Source organism: Anabrus simplex, chromosome 1, assembly GCF_040414725.1.
Source record: "Anabrus simplex isolate iqAnaSimp1 chromosome 1, ASM4041472v1, whole genome shotgun sequence".
Classification (NCBI taxonomy): Eukaryota; Metazoa; Arthropoda; class Insecta; order Orthoptera; family Tettigoniidae; genus Anabrus; species Anabrus simplex.
The window spans coordinates 952,654,708-952,675,690 of record NC_090265.1 but is presented as its reverse complement, the minus strand read 5'-3'; the positions used below and the strand labels follow the sequence as shown (position 1 = coordinate 952,675,690).

The 20,983-nt window shown below is 43.4% G+C and overlaps 1 protein-coding gene across 11 annotated transcripts in view; it reads left to right on the top strand.

Annotated features, from left to right (window-relative positions):
- EndoA (endophilin-A) overlaps positions 1 to 20,983 on the top strand; it is a 732,000-nt gene that overhangs the window by 580,602 nt on the left and 130,415 nt on the right. For all 11 annotated transcript variants that reach the window (XM_067136725.2, XM_067136721.2, XM_067136723.2 and 8 more), the window contains one exon: positions 264 to 332. In XM_067136725.2, the coding sequence (XP_066992826.1) occupies positions 264 to 332 (69 nt within the window). The remainder of the gene's footprint in view (positions 1 to 263; positions 333 to 20,983) is intronic.

Sequence of the window (20,983 nt, the reverse complement as noted above, 5' to 3'; positions counted from 1 at the left end):
AGCAGCAGCAACAAGAATAACAACTGCATTCTTCCATGATGTAGGCCTAAGAATTATCCGCACTCCCCATTTATGAAGCCCATCTCGTTTGCTTGGTGGGATCTAAACCTGTGGATATAAAGTGGATATATTCCATCTAGTTTGATTGAGTGTATCCAGATATACTTATATTCTCCAGCCTTCACTATGAAAGTGTTGAAAAATGAATTAATCATTCTTATTTCTTCGTAGCGATAGTAAAACTACCTTTTTTTTCTTTGCAGTATGTCACGGAGAAGATGGGTGGTGCGGAAGGCACCCAGATGGACATGGAATTCATGGATATGGAGAGGGTAAGTTAGCTTAATTTCTGTTTAAATTAATTTTTCTGAATGTTGCGTTACAACACTAACACTAGGTGAAGTAGGTTGTGAAAACACAAATTGTAGCAGATGCATAATGTTAAATAACCGTAGAAATATTTTGTTTGGATAAAGTTACCTCAATTTCATTTCCCTTTCTTTTTTGAATTAACCGATCTCAAATACACTTATGTTCATAAAAACCAGAACACCTTGAAAGACTAGAGATAAGAAGTTCATATTCACAGGACATGTGCATTAGTATGTTCTGAAGAAATGATTAGCATTTGAACCATGTCGGCCCTCAGGTTCAAGGTCCACATCGATATTTCCGCGCATCACCACCGACTGGTAAAATGTGCCGGCGGCTCTCGTTGTTGCTATAAATCGAAGGTAATGGATCAGTGTGACTTAAGCAGACATGCAAGATGCTTCGCTGACGTATGCGAGAGCCGTACCGTCAAATGCGTGAATTTGAAAGAGAGCGCATTATCGGAATGAGAGAACGTAATGCATCCATCAGGGAAATTGCTGCTCGTGTAAGACGAAGTGTCTCGGCAGTGCAACGGGTGTGTACCAGGGGGACAGGAATAGCAGCAGATAGTGTTTTCGGGCGAATCCAGATTCTGTTTGTTTGAAAATGATGGCCGCATTTTGGTTCGCCGCAGACAGGGTGAGGGGCAACACATTGACTGCATTCGCACAAGACATACAGTACAGTGCCATCTCAAGGCCTTATGGTGTGGGGTGCTGTTGGATACAACCACAAATCACAGTTGGTGCGTGTCCAGGGCACTATGACCAGTTTGACCTACGTGAATGTCATCCTGCGACCCATAGCCATGCCCTTTCTGCGCGACACCCCAGACACCATTTCTCAGCAGGACAATGTGCGACCACATGTTGCTGCACGAATACGTGCCTTCTTGTTGTCACAGGTTGTCAGACTGTTGTCCTGGCCCGCCCGATCACTGACATTGTCGCCAATCGAAAATGTGTGGGATGTGGTGAAACGACGGGTGAGACACTGTGACCCAATGCCAACCACCAAAGGTAAACTGTGGAACCAGGAACCAGGTGAATGCAGTATGGATGGCTATACCGCAGGATGCCATTCGCGCCTTACACGCGTCGATGCCATCACGTATGTAACAAATCAGTGCCCATGGAGGATCCAGTGGCTACTGGGCAACAGGACACGTGCTGAACCTACGTGACTTAAATGCTAATAGTTTCTGCAGAACATACTAATGAACATGTCCTGTGAATATGAAATTTCTACTATCTGTAGTCTTTCAAGGTGTTCTTTTTTTTATGAAAATGAGTGTACATTTCATATTCCAGGCTTTATTCTCTTATAAATAAAATATGCAATACCAGTACTTATGGAATGTGTTTTGGAGTAACAGTGCGCACATTACCGTGTTAATTCTGAGTACTATATGCAGTTAGTAGTGTTTATTCCTTTTAGAAATCGATCCTTACATTTCAGTCGCTACTCCTACGTTGCCGAGCGTGGTAAGTCCCGCGGCAGTTTGGGAAGCTTTGGAAATCCTCGATTCAAATCGCGGTTTTGCTAGTGTTTATTTGGTATATACCGGCAACATCGTTATAGCCTGTTATGTCTTTCAGCTTTCAGTCTGCAAGCCCCTGTCAATTTACTAAACGCCTTCACAATCCTTTATTTTTAACTTGCTCTGTGGCCTTATTAACGTCATATCTTTAAATTATTAGAAACTGAGTTTAATCATCGTCATCTTGACCTCTCTCTTCTTCTCTTAACCCTCCATGACAGTGTCCATTATTCTCCTAGGTATCCCATCCTCCTCTTTTCGCCTCACATGACCATACCAACTTCATCAATCTAATTCATTCCTATCTTAACCTCTATCTCTTCATTCCGAGTACATACTGTGATTGTTCCCACCTGTTTGTACTAGCAATCATTATCGCTACTTTTATGCCCGTTACTTCTAACTTACATACATCACCATACACCGTTATGCCTTTCAGCGTTCAGTCTGCAAGCCTCTGTGAAGTTACCAAACGTCGCCACAGTCCTCTATTTGTAACTAGTGCTGTGGCCTCATTTAGTTACAATACAATACAATACAATACAATACAATACAATGGATTTATTTTGTCTGGCAAGATTAAGGCCATTAGGCCCTCTCTTCCATCTAATCAGAAAATACAGTTTCTGCATGTGAATTGAAATAAATACACTTACAATTGAAACATCTTGCAACTACTAAACAATACAATATTATGATAAAAATAAAAATAGGAAAAAATAGGAGAATTATTATTATTATTATTATTATTATTATTATTATTATTATTATTATTATTATTATTATTATTATTATTAATATTATTTACACAATTATGTCATGATTGGGTAATTTCTATTATCCTTGGTAATAACAGTGGGATTATATAAAGTCTATAGTTTGAGGAAGGCTAAATCTACAATATTTCCATAGCATTACTTAGTAGGTAGCGGTGACAAAGTTGCCTAAAACTAGCAGGTGAGGCTCCTCTGACAGGGATGGGTAGTGCATCCCATTGTCGTGCCGAAGAAATAACCAGTGGCGGCCGGTCAGTACGTGCTACCGGGCTCCAGCACGTAGCTTGGAACTGTAAGCAATATTATTTATGTACAGTACAATTATCCTGGTGCCTTTTCGTTGTTTTGAGTACGATATGAATTTGTGTTTTGTGAAAATCAGGACGAGATCTGTCGAACACCTAGCGCCGTTCTTCGGGGGAACAAGGCTCGTGCTCATGTGAAGTGAGCCCTTGCCTGTGGCCTGAAGGAAGCAATACGCAGGCGCAGCCAAGCTTGCAACACTCCCCCTAGCCGGCGGAGTATACCGTAAACCGGGATCAACTTTCACTGATCCCGTTTATAGTTACTTCCTCTCCCGCAAGGGGGTAGAAGTACTCGATGTCTCCTGCTACCCTTATGTTCACGGCCGACTTGATGCGTCGCTCTAAATAGCTCCTTGGAGCGCAGCGAGGGATCCAGTCGGCCGTGCTTATGTTGAACGTGGTAAGCGAATCTGCCACTAGAGAGTAGCATCGTCTGAGCTCGAAAGTAAAGCGTAAGTGGAGGCAATCTATCTCACACATGCTTATTAAAATATCCATCTTCCTTTTGTGTCAAAAATAAGAAATTCGTAGGTGAGTCAAAGAATCTTTGACTGACCCTAAATGTTATCCCGCATTACAAAATAATTTACTCGGGTGAAATGAAATAGCATATGGCTTTTAGTGCCAGAAGTATCCGAGGACATGTTCGACTCGCCAGATGCAGATCTTTTGATTTGACTCCCGTAGGCGACCTGCGAGTAGTGATGAGGATGAAATGATGATGAAAACAATACGTACACCCAATGATGGTTAAAATTCCAGACCCTGCCGGGAATCGAACCCGGGATCCCTGTGACCAAAGGCCAGCGTGCTAACCATTTAGCCATGGAGCCGGACATTTACTCTGGTAATAGGGGAGGTCTCAATGAATCAGTTGGCAGCTCTTTCAGTTGCTTTGTGCGGTTTTGGTTCCTGATATATGAATACAGCTTTTCCCATTTCCCTTTGTGGTCATTACCCTCTTGAAGTATGCCATTCATATAATTCTCTTTTGCTTCCTTTTTCACTTTATTCAGTTCCATCATTAGCTGTTTTCTCGCGGTTATATTACTGGTGCGTGTTTTTTCTGTCATTGTGTTAGTGCTAAAGTTTATACGAAGATTTATCAAATTATTTATCCACTGCAGTGTATATAAAGTGAAATTAAATTAGTGTTCTTAGTGGGGATCTATATTCCCACGATTCTATTTGCACTGATGTAAGTTGCGCCATTAGGTTAGTAAAAACAATATTTCTCCAATGAATTATTTATCTCGTAGACAGTTGTCGAAGAATTCATCTGCTTCCAAATTAATGTTGTTTTTGTTTGTTCTGAGTTATAAATTGTGAGAAAAGTTGTATTATTATTATTATTATTATTATTATTATTATTATTATTATTATTATTATTATTATTATTATTGTTATTATTATTATTATTATTATTATTACCAAGTTTGAAGTATGCGTTGTTCATCATGGCAATATGCACATTTAAAACAGCGTATTTAGCTTGTTTTTTGTAGCACGTAGGACGATTTTTTCACGAGCCGCCACTGGAAATAACAAATGAGTTTGTGTATCGTGTGGTGCGGTGAGGTGGAATAGATAAGAGTGCATCAGATTTTGACCGTGTTCCAAAACTGTGATTGGATGAGAGGTGATGAAATTGACTGTACAAGTGTGAGGTGAGCATGATGAGAGTATTCGACGAAGAAGGCATAAAGCATGAAGATTACGGCGCTGTTTGAGTTTTAGCCAACCGAGTTCATCGTAGGCAGGTGTAACATGGTCAAAATAACGTAGGTCACATACATAGCGAACACAGGCGTTTGCGCGCGTTGTAGTTTGTCGTTTAGAGTAGCAGTCAGATCGTTGTACACAGCGTCACAGTAGTCGAAATGAGGTAATACGAGAGCGCAAATGAGGCGTTCTTTTAATACTCGAGAAAATATGTTGCGGAAACTTCTAAGTGAGTTAAGTGTCGCAGATACTTTCCTAGAGATGCTGGTAACCTGCTGCTTCCAAGAAAGATATTAATCTATCATAACGCCGAGATCTTTGACAGATTCACTGAAATCAGTGGATGAATTTTGTAGGTAGAGGTTTGGTAAAGTGAAGTTGCTTATGGTTTTTGAACAAAGCCGAGGATGTGAAATTATTATAGCTTTAGATTTTACGTTATTTAACCTAAGTCCATGCATGTCAGCCCAGTTACAGATTTCTTGTCTCTATTGAAATTTTTAATTTCATCGGTTAGTCTTTCCGGTTCACAGTGCAAGTATAATTGTATAACGTCAGCCTGCATATGGTGTCTGCAGCTGTTTACCGACAACGTAATATCATTGATAGAGACAGAAAATAGAAGCGGTCCTAGCACAGACCCCTGTGGAACACGAACCTCTACGGATCGTCAGGATAAATATTCATTATTGTTATTTCTTACACACTGCAGACGACCGCGGAGGTATGAATTCATCCACTGAAGACTGTTTCTCGAGAACTGGAGTTTGAATAATTTGGAAAGTAGTATGCCTTTGTCAACTGAGTCAAAAGCTTTAGACAAGTCAAGAAGAGCTAGGATGGTTACTTTTCTTGTGTCCATTGCATTGCGAACGTCGTCTGTAACCTTAAGTAGTGTGGTTCTATACCTCTTATCTTAAAATCGTTAGAAACTGAATCTAACCACCGTCATCTTGGTCTCCCTCTACTTCTCTTACCCTCCATAACAGAGTCCATTATTCTCCTGGGTAAACTTCCCCCTCCATTCGCCTCACATGACCTCACACCGAAGCCGGTTTATGCGTACAGCTTCATCCATCGAGTTCATTCCAAACTTAGCCTTTATCTCCTCATTCCGAGTACTGTCCTGCCATTGTTCCCGTCTGTTTGTACCAGCAATCATTCTCGCTACTTTCATGTCTGTTACTTCTAACTTCTACCCAGCTTTCGCTCCCGTAAAACAAAGTTGGTCTGAAAACAGACCGGTGTAAGGATAGTTTCGTCCGGGTGCTGACTTCCTTCTCACAAAATACTGTTGATCGCAACTGCGAGCTCACTGCATTAGCTTTACTGCACCTTGATACAATCTCACTTACCATCCACGGAAAAACCTCCCAAATAATTGAAATTATATACCTGTTACAGTTTTGTATCACCAATCTGACATCCAGTTCTGTTGAATTTCTTCTCTACTGACATCAATTTAGTCTTCGAAAGGCTAATTTTCACTATTTTCAAGTTCCAAGATATTAGACTGCAGACATTCGGCACTATCTGCCATTAAGACTAAGTCGTCAGCATAGACCAAACTGCTTACTACACTTCCACCTAACTGAATCCCTCCCTGCCACTTTATACCATTCAACAGATGATCCATGTATACTACAAACAACAAAGGTCTAACCCCTGTAAGTACCCTGAACCAAGAACTCATTCTACCATCAAATCTCACTGCAGCCCAGTTGTCAACATAAATGCCTGTAATTGATTTTAATAATATATCCTTAATCCCCTACTCCCCCAGTGTGGTGAACATCCTGTCCCTCGGTACCCTGTCTAATGCTTTCTCTAGGTTTACTAAACATAAAGACAACTGTCTATTCCTCTTGTACCATTTTTCAGTTACCTAGCGCATATTGAAAATCAGATTCCGACAGCCCTCTGGGGTTTGAAACCACACTGGCTTTCATCCAACTTACTCTCAACCACTGATCGCACCCTCCCTTCCAAGATGCCAGTGAATACTTTTGCCTGGTGTACTAATCAATGAGATACCTCGATAGTTGTTGCAATCCTTTCTGTTCCCTTGCTAATAGATAGGTGCAATTACTGCTTTTGTCCAATCTGAAGGTATCTTACTAACACTCCATGCTAATCTTACTACTCTATAAGCCATTTCATCCGTGCCTTCCCCCTATACTTCACAGTTTGAGGTCTAATTTCATCTATTATCCTGCTTTATGACAATGAAGTATTTTTTTTTTTACCATCCTTTCCACTTCCTCAAGCGTAATTTCACCACCATCATTTTCCTCCTCTCCATGAGCTCGGTTATTCGCGACACCACCATGAAGATTTTCTTTTACGTTGAGAAGATTTTCGAAATATTCCCTCCACCTGTCCAGTGATTCCCTGGGATCTGTTATGAGTTCACCTGAATTACCCAAAACACTGTTTATGTCCTTTTTCCCTCCCTTCCTAAGATTATTACTGTCCAGAAAGGTTTCCCTGCTGCCTGACCCAACCTTTCCAGGTTATTACCAAAAGCTTCCCACGACTTCGTTTTAGATTGAACAATTATTTGTTTCGCTGTGTTTCTTTCATCTACGTAGAATTCCCTGTCTGCATTAGCCCTTGTTTGGAGCCATTTCTGATAAGCCTTCTTTTTTACGTTTACAAGCTGCTCTCACTTCATCGTTCCACCAGGATGTTCGCTTTTTCCTATCTTTACACGCAGCTGTTCCTAGGCATTCCCTTGCTGTTTCCACTACAGCATCCCTGCATGCCATACATTCTCTTTCTTTATCCTGAACCTGCTTACTGTCCGCTGTATGGAACTTCTCATTAATCAGATCCATGTACTTCCAATTTCCTCGTCCTGGAGATTTTCTACCCTTATTCGTTTGCAGACAGTTTTCATTTTCTCTGTCGTAGGCCTAGAGATACCTAGTTCACTACAGATCAGATAGTGGTCTGTATCATCGAAAAATCCCCGGAAAAAACCGTACATTCCTAACAGATTTCCTGAATTCGAAGTCGGTTAAGATACAGTCTATCATGGATCTGGTACCCCTACCCTCCCATGTGTAGCGGTGAATAGCCTTATCGTGACTGCTAAACCCATACTAGCACAGATGTCTACGAAACGCTTCCCATTCTTATTAGCTCCCGTATCTTCCCCAGATTTACCAATTCCCCTTTCGTATCCTTCGGTTCTACGAAAGCTGACCGACAAAGACTGAGATTGATTTTTTTTCACAGATGTTTATTACTCTATTTCAATGTTTACACGATATTTTTCAAAGTAGTCCCCTCCTACTTCAATGCTTGTTTTATAGTGTCTCTTCCAGCCTTGAACACATGCTGTAGAACATTCCTTGTCAGGTCCTTGTGACTCGCCTTACTTCTATTGAGCACTGCTTCAGAGTTCTCAAATCGAATGCGCCTAAGCTTTGCTTGTAGTGATAGGAATAAAATCAATCACAAGGTGCAAGATCAGGGGTATAAGGTGGATGCGGTACACAGGTAATGTTGAATCGAGCCAGAAACTGCATGACTTGATTTGCGACGTGAAGCCGTGCATTGTCATGATGAAATCGTCACCCAGTCCGAAAAAGCTCTGGTCGTTTCTTTGCAATATGCTTCCTCAGTGTAGCCAATACTGACGTGTAGTAACAGTTGTGTGAGGGGGAACTGCATGCTGGTAAATCATTCCATTTCACTCAAAACATGTGATCACCAACACTTTCCCTGCAGATGGAAAAACTTTTGCCTTTTTTGGTGATTTCCATACTGTGCTGGCTTGCTTTACTTCAGGATCATAATGATGTTTCAGCTTTTCGTAAGTTTCAGTGGCTGTATGCTTTAAACAAAAACAGAATTTGATTGCGCTGTACTTCTCCGCTCCCATCACTCCATTGTCTGGTATGCGAAATGCACGTAGCGTCTACAAAATAGAGCATTGCTATCAACGTACCGATACGAGAGTGCTGCCGCCTACGGATATTACACATAACAACCCGCTCTTTTGAAATATTTATGTTATAGATAGGAAACTATCACGGAAGCTACAGGAAAACATCAGTCTCAGTCTATGTTGATCAGCCCTCGTATTTCCAACTCTCGCATTGAAATCGCCCATTAGCACTATCCTATCCTTGCCGTTGGCCCTGAGTACGATATCACTCACTGCTTCATAAAACTTGTCAACTTCATTCTCATCTGCACCCTCACATGGTGAATGCACTCAGACAATTCTCGTCCTAATTCCTCCAACTGCCAAATCTACCCACATCTTTCGCTCATTTATATGCCTAACAGAAAGTATTTTGTGTGCAGTAGTATTTCTGATAAAGAGTCCTACCCCAGACTCTGCCCTTCCCTTTACAACACCCGTCAAGTACACTTTATAATCTCCTATCTCTTCCTCGTTATCTCCCTTTACCAGAATATCACTTACTGTTAGCACATCCAGATGCATCCTCTTTGCTGACTCAGCCAGTTCTACTTTTTTCTCCCATAAGCCCCATTAATATGGATATATCCCCATCGAATTCAATTTCGTTCGCCAAGTTGTTTGCAAGGAGTCCCTCGCCTGTCAGGTGGGAGCGGTACTCCGTTACTCCCATAGGTCCGAGGCTTGCTTAAAATGTTCTGAGCTCGGTAAGTTCGTGAAGCAGAATGCTAGCCTGCTTGCACGTAGTCCAAGTGAGGATCTCTCCTCTCACGGGTTAGGAACCACTGGTGGACTATATAGTCCCAGCCGCCTGAGCACAAGGAGGGCCATGAATCAGAATATGTCGGAGATGCCCGCTCCCATTCCGCAGCAGCTAGCATCCCGACTCTCAGGACTACTTACTAGGCCACTCAGCCGTTGCCCATGATTTACGAACTAGAAGGTGACTGGAATAACCCGAACCATGAACTTCTAACTTATGAATACGATATCCTGAGTCCACCCAGCTGTCACTCCCGTACAGCAAGGTTTCTGAAAACAGACCTGTGTGTAAAAATAATGTCATCCGGAAGCTGATTTATTTCATACAGAATTCTGCTTGAAATGATCTACCTGTTCCTGTTTTATATTCTCAATCTGACATTCAGTTCTCTTGGGTATCTTCCTTACTGACGTCACTTTAGTCTCGGGAAAGCTAATTTTAACTCATACTCGCTGCACCTATTTTCAAATTTTAGGCTTTAAACACAGTCTGCCATTGAGACCAAGTCGTTGGCAGAGGCCAAACTGCTTACGACATTTCTACGTAACTGAATTCCTGCCTGCAACTTTATACCTTTCTGTAGATGATCCATGTAAACCACGTATGTAGAACTCAACATGTACCGGACCAATTCGACTGATATATTTAGCTTCTAGGGCCGCGCAGCAAAATGAGAAGACTGAATATTGGATGTACACTGCCGGAAAAAACAACATGCAGCATCCTCAAGGACTGTGTTGAGTGGTACAAAGGTATAAAATATCACTTGTTCTTGCTAGAAAAGAGAAGTGGGTAAGGACTGTAAAAGACATGAATTTCACCCATTCTAGCAGAAAAGCATGGTCACTTATTCGGAAATTAGATTCCACATCCATATCACCAAAGCAACATTCCTCAATCAAGGTAGAAGCAATAGCAAATCACCTCGTTTGCACCTCTAAAACAACAAGGAATAAACTGACCACGAAATGGATTAAAACTGAGCTTAAACAGTCAAAACGAGAAACACAGCCGAACGCGACCTATTTACAACCTTTCACATCACAAGAGGTTGACGAAAGATTAAAATCACTCCGAAATGGCAAAGCTGCAGGACTAGATGGAATCTACCCAGAACTACTAAGAAGCTGTGGTCTAGCTACAAGAAGATGGCTCGCTGCGTTCTTCAGCTCCATACTTCAGTCAGGAAGACTTCTCCCAATCTTCAAGAAGTCAAAAATTATTGCCCTTCTGAAATTAGGAAAGGATCCAACTCTCCCACAAAGCTATCGACTTATAGCTCTACTCTGCGTCACCTACAAGTTATTAGAAAGATTGATACTAAACCGAATAGCACCAGCCATCGAAGCATTCCTTCCAGTTGAGCAAGCAGGATTTCGACCCGGCTGTGACTGCAGCGACCAAGTACTGTCCTTGACCACATATCTGGAGGTTGGTTTTGAGAAGAAATTGTAAAGCGTTTCTGTCTTCTTCGATCTTAAAGCTGCATATGACACAGTCTGGAGGGAAGGTCTTACGCTTAAACTGATTAAAGCTGTTCCTTGCTTAAAAATCACTCTACAAATTGATAGAATGTTAAGCAACCGACTATTTCAAGTTCACTCTGAACACAACAGAAGCAAATTCCACAAAGTCAACAATGGTCTGCCTCAAGGGTCGGTTCTATCTCCTACTCTCTTCAACTTATACATCCACGACCTGCCTGAAACAGTGTCCCGAAAGTTCATATATGCGGATTATATTTGTCTTACAATTGAACGACCCAACTTCGGAGAAGATGAAACAGTTCTTAACTGAGACCTTGGACTGTTGGATGACGACTTTCAAAGATGGTATCTTCATCCCAATCCACAGAAAACAGTGTCATCTACATTCCATCTGAAAAACGCAGAAGCAAACTACCATCCAAGGGTATTCTTCAAGGGTCATGAACTACAATATTGTGCCAATTCCAGTTACTTAGGAGTAACATTGGACAGGTCTCTCACGTACAAAAATCACCTGCAGAAAACCGCCAACAAACTAAAAAGCCGTAATAACATTCTCCAACGACTGGCTGGAACTTCTTGGGGAGTGGATGGAAACACATTAAGGACAACATCTCTGGCCTTGTTCTATTCTGCAGCAGAATACTGCTCTGGTGTCAGGCTTAACAGTGCTCACACACAGCTGGTAGATTCACAACTTCGTCAAACCATGCGGATCATCACTTGTACACTTGGTGCAACACTGACCCAATGGTCACCGGTTCTCAGCAATATACTACCTCCACATATCAGGAGACAGAAGGCCCTTTTTCAGCTATGGACCAGAATGCTGAAGAATGAACATCTACCTGTTCATGAGGATATCAGACAGAAATGTACACGCCTTAAATCTCGCCAGCCTGCTTGGAAGACTGCTGTGAAGGTAACATCCAGCGACTTCAACCCCACCTCTAAATGGTTAACAGAGTGGTCTTTATCCCCACCTCGGGCAATATTGGATATTAATAACCCATCCACAAAACTGGCAGGTTTCGATCTCCACGCTGCACCTGGTGTAAACTAAATCGCATGAGATGTGGAGTAGGTCGAACAGCATCTACTTTACACACCTGGGGCTGGCAGTTTCTCCATACTGTGATTGTGGGGAGGTTCGACAAACAATGAAACATATCGTGCTGGAATGTCCACTCCGTGCTTTCACTGGCACCATGGACGACCTCAATTTAGCAACACCCGAAGCAGTGAAGTGGGTGGCGGGTTTGGACATTCACATTTAGTGAGATATACGTCACTCGCACTCGCTGTATATATACGAACTGTCAGACTTGATAGGTGGATAGTGATGTAAATATATTGTGTTTTTTCTTGTTCTTTCAAACTTTGTAAATTGCTTTCTTTGACTGTATAGATATAATTTGTAATTACTTTGTGCTCATCTTTCACTGGTTGTGTAAATAGTTTATAGGTTGTCATTATTCATCATACGCCAAATAAATAAATAAATAAATAAGGGTATAAAATGTGCATAAAGGGGTTGCTGTGTTAGTGATTCTTTTGTCACAGACATCAGCGATCAGATGACGTTCAGGAGGCCTGTCCGTGCGCACTCTTGTTTTCACACGGCAGGCAGCAACTGTACTGAGGTTAGTGATGAACAGTGTTTCAACGTTCATTCTAGTGTACAACCATGCCCCGCCGACGAGTACGTGCCCCTGTCGAACAACTGAAGCCATTTGAACGGGTTCGCATTGTGGGCCTGCGGGAAGCTAGATGGGCGTATCGACGGATTGCTGCACATATTCGACACAATATATCGGTGGAACCACTGTTTTCATCAGTGATCTGTGGAACATTCCCACACCCGTAGACCAGGCTCCGGACTTCCGTGCAGTACAGACGCAGATCAGTATCGACGCATTGTGCAGGCAGTGATGGCCGAGCGAACATCATCCAGGAACGAAATCCGGTCACCTAGTGCAGCTTCTGTGTCACCAGAGACCATTTGGAATCGTCTGCTTGCAGCAGGATTACGATCACGAGTGCCTCTGGCCAGGTTACCACTGACACTACGACACCGCCAAACACGTCTACCCTGGCGTCGTAGAATACTGTTGTCTTAAGTGACGAGAGAAGGTTCTGTCTGTAGGCAAGAGTTGGTCGTGGCGTGTACGGCGTAGACCTCGTGAGCGGCCTATACCAGTGTGTATTCGCCCACGACATCCACGTCCCAGCCCAGGCTCCACGGTGTGGGGTGCCATCAGTTACAACTCGCGGTCGCAGTTGGTTTTCTGCAGGGTAACGTAACCAGTGCCCAATCCACTGTACAGGTTGTTGTCCCCGTGCTACTGCCATTTATTCGACAGGAAGGTGGTGTGCGTTTTCAGCAGGAAAATGCACGTCCACATGCAGCTGCTGCGACGCATCATTTTCTACGTGGTGTACAAAAACTGTTCTAGCCAGCAACATCACCGGATCTCTCGCCGATTGAACACGTATGGAACATGATGATGCGGGAACGAACGCGTTCTCCAGATCCTGTAAGAACCTTTACCGAATTTCATCAAAAGGTGCAAGATGCTTGGCACAATCTATCGCAGGATGCCATTCGGCGCCTTTATGATCGTTTATAATTTATATGCTTGAATACACGGCTGCATTCTCGCCCGAGGGGGTACACTGTGTATTGATGCGACTGTTCGGGCACCCTTTACTATGACATGTATGATTTGGTCTGAATTTATTATCGTATAGTCCTGCAATCGTGGACTACCTGTTACATCGCTTGTGAATAAAATTACCATGTCCTTGAGGATGTTGAATGTATTATCTGGGAAAAACCTCTCAAAATAAAATAACATTACAGTTAAATAATTCTCATTATTACAATTTCGTTATACATTTACAACAAACTGCACATTTTGTATAAATAGGAACTGTCTAGATGACAGATAACTTAATGTTACTTCAGATACTGTTGACACTTTATTTTAGAAACTGGAGTTTCAATCTCAGCCACTTGATTTTGTGATGATACCACTTTCAGGATGGAGGATAAATGTTTTGCTATCAGTCTTGACCTACACTGTCTGACAAAAATTTGAAGCACCCAGTAGAGAAGGAGGGAACAAAATTAAACTTCACGTGTTGAGACGGATATGTGATATTATTTCAGTGATTACAAGAATACAGTCAAATTTACAGAGATCTTGGCAGTACGAACCCACATATGTATGACATTGCATCCCCTCCGGCCAGGATGAATGCACTGATTCAGTTGGGAAGGGAGTCATAAAGCCGTTGTATCTTATCCTAAAGCAAGCTGGCCCACAACTGTTGTAACTGATCCTCGATATCCTTTGTACATACACCGGGGAGGAGTTGACGTCTGACCTGGTCCCACCCATGTTCTATCAGGGAATTTTCTGGGGATCTTGCTGGCCACGGGAGTACTTCGACGTGAGACACTTGCCGTATGTGGACGAGCATTGTCCTGTTCAAAAATGGCACTACGATGCTGACGCATGAGAGGTAATACATGAGGACTCACGATGACAGTGATGTACCGTTGTGCTGTCCGAATTCCCTCAATCACTAACAGCCGTGACCTGAAATAGTACCCGATGACTCACCACACCACGACGCCAGGAGTAATACAGCTGTGCCTCTCCAAAACATTGGAAGAACGGGACCTCTCCCCAGGTCGCTGCCATACTTGCAAACGATGGTCATCTGGGGTGGTGCAAAACCGCGATTCATCGCTGAATATAATGCGATGCTATTCGCCAGCAGGCAATACATTCCATTCACAGTACCACTGCAAACACAGCCGTTTGTGTTGTAGTGTTAACGGTAGCCTACGCATGGGGCAGTAATTCCCTAGTCCTGCTGCTGCTAGTCTCCGACCAGTGGCGCGGGATGACACAGAATGTTGCAGGAAATCCATTATTACTTCTTGGATGACAAGCGCAGATGTGAAGGGGTTACGATGTGCTTAGTGCACACTATGGCGATCCTCCCTGATGTTAGTCAGATGTGGTCGACCAGAGCTTCTTTTTTTGCTGGTGTCTTTACGTCGCACTGACAGATAGGTCTTATGGAGACGATGGGATAGGCCTAGGAATTGGAAGGAAGCGAACGTGGCCTTAATTAAGGTACAGCCCCAGCATTTGCCTGGTGTGAAAATGGGAAACCACGGAAAACCATCTTAGGGATGCCGACAGTGAGATTCGAACCCACTATCTCCCGGTTGCAAGTTCACAGTCGCGCGCCTCTAACCGCACGGCCAACTCGCCCAGTGATCAGAACCTTGACGACGAATATGCCTGCCCTCACGTTTCCATGCAGTCCAACATCGGGCCACTGCCATATCCATATACACCACAAATATGTATATTGCACGATTCGACCAGCCAGCCAAATGGAGACTCACCCTGTCAGGTGCTGGTAATACTGTCTCGCGTAAGTACGCGGCATCTCCATGTCCTTCACAGTGATCAGGCAGTATTAGATTTTGTGTGTGTGTGTAGCCCACTGCCCCCAAGCGATACTAAACGTAGTATCTGCATGTCCCCATGCTCTACATGTTGCTAGGCCAGATGTGGTGATAAGGTATTATTGCAGTGTAATCGGCTGATAACGGTCAGGAAAACCACATACGCAGAAATACAACCAGTAACAATAAAGTTCGGTTAATAGTCCTGTACTATCAACATAGATGAACAATGCACGATAGTGACCTTACTGTCCTTGAAAATAGTCCCCTCCCATAAGTATGCACTGCTGAGATCGGCGATACATATCCTGGAAACTTTGCAAGAAGGTTTCCTTTGGGATGGTGTTCAAAAACCTCGTCACTTTTCGTTGGATGTCCGGGATATCGTCAGATCTCTTTCCTTTCAAAGCGAGTTTGAGTCGTGGGAATAGGAAGAAGTCTGGAGGATTGAGGTCTGGCGAGTATGAGGGATGTTTAAGTTGCACCACCCCCTTTTTTGCCATGAACTGTTTGACTATTTTGGCTGTGTGCGCGCGAGCGTTGTGATGGACAGAAAAACCATGAACCTTCTTGTGCGTACTGGGGTCGTACCCTGCGTAGACAATTCAAGAAACGGGTCAAAATTTCAATGTTTCGTGCATCATTCAACGTCGTTCCCTCAGGTAGAAATCGAAAAAGGTGATGAGCATCGTTTTGATGCGTGACTTTTCGGCTGTGACCTTTTTCCGACGAGGGGATCCCGGAGAACGCCATTCCATGCTTTGCCCTTTCGTTTCAGACACCAGGTTTCATCCTCAGTGACAATAGAGTTCAAGAAATTTGGTGTCGCATCCGCCGTTTCGACAAAATTCTGTGAAGCCTCTAAACGTGCCTTTTCTGATCGTCCGTCAAGTGATGTGGCACGAGACGAGAACACGTTTTCCTCTTCGCTAACTTCTGTGTAACGATTTGTCGCTCGGATTCACGCTTAATCTGCAGTTCATCTGCTATCATGCGCACAGTTAATCGCCGATCGTTCCTGATTAATGTCCTCACCTCAGTGTTTTCGTCTCTCACGGCGGTCGCCGGTCTTCCGCTACGGGGGTTATCAGAAACACTTTCCACTGCCTCCTCGAAAACGGGTGAACCACTCGTACACACACTTCAAGGACAGTGATTGATTTTCATAAACACGTGCCATCATCGCATGCGTTTCCAAGCTTAAAACAAAACTGTACATTCATCTCTTGGTCGTTCATATTCCTGTTCGCAGTTCAGAACCAACGTACTAAACACGCATTGTGTCAAACAGGTCTTACACGGCACACACACGTTGCTCAACTGAACAACGTTGGGAGCAGGTGGTCAATACCTGCTGCTACGCAGGTGCAGCGTTGTGTATCGCCAGTGTTGCCGGATCGACCGTTCTGACTTCATTCACCGAACTTTGTCACAGGTTGTAGGAAAATGCCTGACAAATTGCAGATAGCACATGCAAGTATATGGGTGGGGAAGTCCAGGTAATACTGTTAGGAATAGATATCATGCACAAGTCAATATTCCATTTCAAACCCGTACAGTTATTTGGGAGATTAGTCCTTCTGGTTACTCCTTTGACTAGCTTGGGCCTTTCCGGTTACCAAGCCAGCTGCGCAGCTTGATCTCCTTGAGGTCCCTTTACCTGGTCTCCGATCCCGGAGAATGTGGCCACTTTCGCCGAGGCGGTGGCCTACTGGAGGGGGATGGCACATCGTGAAAGAGCCTCCTTCCTCTCTGCCCGAACAATGGCTCTGTAAACTGGACAACTTTGATGGGAGGCCTCATGGCTCCCTGCGCATTTGGCGCACATCAGCCCCTTCCAAGGTGCGGTGTAGGCTGTGTGGTGGTGATCACCGGAACAGCGATTGCATCGTACCTGGATCCCACAGCTACCCTTTCAATGGCCCAACCTCGTACAGCGGAAACATGCATGAGGTGTAAATGGAACGTTCTGATCTCACCTGACGGCTGCATCTTTTTGTTGAGATCCTCTCGTGGCCGGCTCTTCCTTCGACTGCCTCCCTGGATGCAACCGTGGGTTGCGACTTGGGTGGCCCTCTTTTGTCGAGTTGGCATCGTCTTCTTCTTGATACTTGGCCGGCGTCGTCGTCCTTGCAACGACTGTCTTCTTGGCTGGAGAGGAAGCCTCGTCCTGGCTGTGGCCCTCCTGCTGGCCTGGATACTGCACATGGGCCGACACTGTGTAATGTAAACCTTGTAGTATATCTCAACATCATTGTACTACATAATAAATTCTCTCTCAAAATTAAGAAGAAAAATCAAGACCATGGTTCGTGGTGTGGGTTACTGAAGTCACGTCATAGTTCATGGGTAACGGCCGAGTGGCCTAGTCAGTGGTCCTGAGAGTTGGGGTACCAGTTACTAGGGAGTAGGAGTGGGCATCACAGACATATTCTGAGTCATGGCCCTCCTTATGCTCAGGCGGCTAGGACTGTACCATCCACCGGTGGTCCTAACCTGCTAGATCAGAGATCCTCACTGGAACCATGTGGAAGTAGGGTAGAGTAGGGTCTCCATATCCATAATAGACTGTATCTGTTTCTTATTAATTAAATCCACAGTTAATTTTTATTTCGTAATATCACTTTTTTATATTTTCCTAAATGTGTTCTTAAGTGTCACACACACGTCGAAGAATGTCTGTTGTGGCGTTGAATTTGAAGATTTGATATTACGGGAAGTTGTAAATGTAATGTTTCCTGATTCCAGCAGTATTAGTAAATGTATCTGTCTCTTCTCGTGGCGACAATGCTGGTCTTCAGCCTCCAACAGGTTATATAAAAAGAGAAATAAAAGTTACCCTTTGACTTCGCCGGCCGAGACTCGGCGCAGAACACGTGGCTATAGTCCCGTCACATAAAATTCGCTGCATATGCATTGGCTAGGTTTCAGACTCTTGCCACCTTGGCAAGAAGTTAGTGATGATGCCACTTGGTAATCATAGCCCTGAATTTTCTTGTATATAAATTACGAGGGTTGGGGCAAAAGTCATTGCATTTTCTTTTCTTGTAGATAAATAAGCGGATCACAAACTGCTATTTGTCGCGTGGAAGCTATGCAGGCAAAGTGTATACTCATAACAACGGATGTCGCTGTGATTGCTGGTAGTAGCACAGAGAGCGCTGTGAATTAGTTGTGTGGCGAGGGTCGTGCGAAATGGAAGTAACCCGTGTTGAGCATTCTCTCGCATTTCTCTCCCGGAGAACGGGTATTTTGATGTATGCGTGCTACTTCCATCTCTCACTATGCTTGCCACACAACTGATTTCACAGCGCTGTCTGTGCTATTTCTTTTTACTGGTGGCTTTACGTCGCACTGACACAGACAGGTCTTATGGCGACGATGGGATAGGAAATGCCTAGGAGTTGGAAGGAAACGGCCGTGGCCTTAATTAAGGTACAGCCCCAGCATTTGCCTGGTGTGAAAATGGGAAACCACGGAAAACCATCTTCAGAGCTGCCGACAGTGGGATTCGAACCCACTATCTCCCGGATGCAAGCTCACAGCCGCGCGCCTCTAACCGCACGGCCAACTCGCCCAGTCTCTGTGCTACTATAGTTCATTCTATGTTAATAAAACAGTATTGCTCTTATGACAACAGGGTTGCCATATCGAACAGCTCTGCTCAACACCATCACTGGAAAACGGTGGCACTTACATTTGTGAATTTCATTATTTAAGTTCAAGATAAAAAAGCGGAAGAAACTAAGCTACAAATTAATTTTATAAAGTAAAGGAGACGGAGGGTTTGCAGGGGCTATTTTTGGTTTGTACAGAAACTTATTTTTATTTATTATTATTTGCTTTACGTCGCGCCGACGCAGGGAGGTTTTATGGCGACGGTGGGATAGGAAAGGCCTACGAGTCGGAAGGAATTGGCGGTGGCCTTATTTAAGGTACAGCCCCAGCATTTGCCTGGTGTGAAAATGAGGAACCACGGAAAACCATCTTCACGGCTGCCGTCAGTGGAATTCGAACCCACTATCTCACGGATGCAAGCTCACAGCTTCGCGTCTCTAAGCGCACTGCCAGCTCGCCCTGTGTACAGAATCAGAGGTATACTACGGCACATAAAAAAACCTCGGCATTGAAATGTAAGGTAAATTGGTGGAGAAAAGAGATGGGCTTGAGGCGTGAGGGATGCATTTAATTACATTTAATAAATGTATCCAGGCAATAAAAGCTAGAAAAACAGACTCAACAAGTAAATACTCTAGATGCCTCTACAAAAGATCACAGTATTAATGTTAAAGAAATAAATCGCCCACGTAGGCTTATCGTATAACTCTCACGCAACACAAGACAATTACGCACCGATTTAAAGTCAAAAAATACACACGCAACAAATAAACACTGTAGGTGACTTGACTACAGAAGTGAGCTGCCTGCGGTTCACAGAATGAGGAACTACACAAGGCTTGTACCAGAGCAACACAGAAAAAAAGAAAATGATATAAAGCATCGAAGCGATGGCTGTTCCTGCCATTGTGCTTCCTCCCTACAAATGTGTTCATGAAAAAGAAAATGTTACGTAGTTATTTTAACAACTCGCGGGCAAAAATGCCTCATTTTTATTTTTCATAATACATTACAAAGTATAGTATAATATCTCTTAAGCACGAGGAATTATCGGTGTCTCAGAAGGGGTGTGTTCATTCCTTGTAGGCCCGTAAGCGCAATACTGTTTTCTTAAACGTGGAATGAGCTATACCTGCAATCAAGCCATCGGTTGTTGTGAATACGCACTATGCCTGCATAGCTTCCATTCGACGAAAAGCGGTTTGTGATCTTCTTTCATATCTACAAGAAAAAATGTTGCATGTATTTTGCCCCAACCCTCGTACAAAGTAAAAGCAATTTAGAACCTGTATATTTTCTAAGAAGCTTTTTAGTACACTACAGAAATATATAAATAATTATTAGTTAATGAAGGTTATGTGAAAAAAATCAAAGAAACATAAGTTTTGAGAACTATTTGTTGTAATGAAAATCTACAACCTGTTATCCAGTCATTGACCGGGTCAGGGCTGGAATGAAAGAAGCCCCTATCTTGCGGCGAGATTGGAATTGTGCCGGCTGCCGAGGCCTGTCGCACTCCCCTGGGGCAATGATTAATGACTGACAGATGAAATGAGATGAGAATGGAGAGTGTTGCTGGAATGAAAGATGACTGGGAAAACCGGATTACCCGGAGAAAAACCTGTCCCACCTCCGCTTTGTCCAGCACAAATCTCACATGAAATGACCGGGATTTGAACCACGGAACCCAGCGGTGGGAGGCCGACGCGCTGCCGCCTGAGCCACGGAGGCTTTCTTTTTGTTGTAATATTTCAGGTTAAATGTGTAATATTGAACAGTTCAGTAAATCCAACACCAAATCTGAGATCATGTAATGATTATTGACAGAAGTAATGTGACAAAATAATTATTGTGCCATTGGTATCAACCTCTGACAGGGTAAACATTAGTATATTAATATTAACTAATTAGGCCTAATTTATCTGTCTAAACTCATTCAATAATTCTGCATATTATTTCCAAATTGATTAA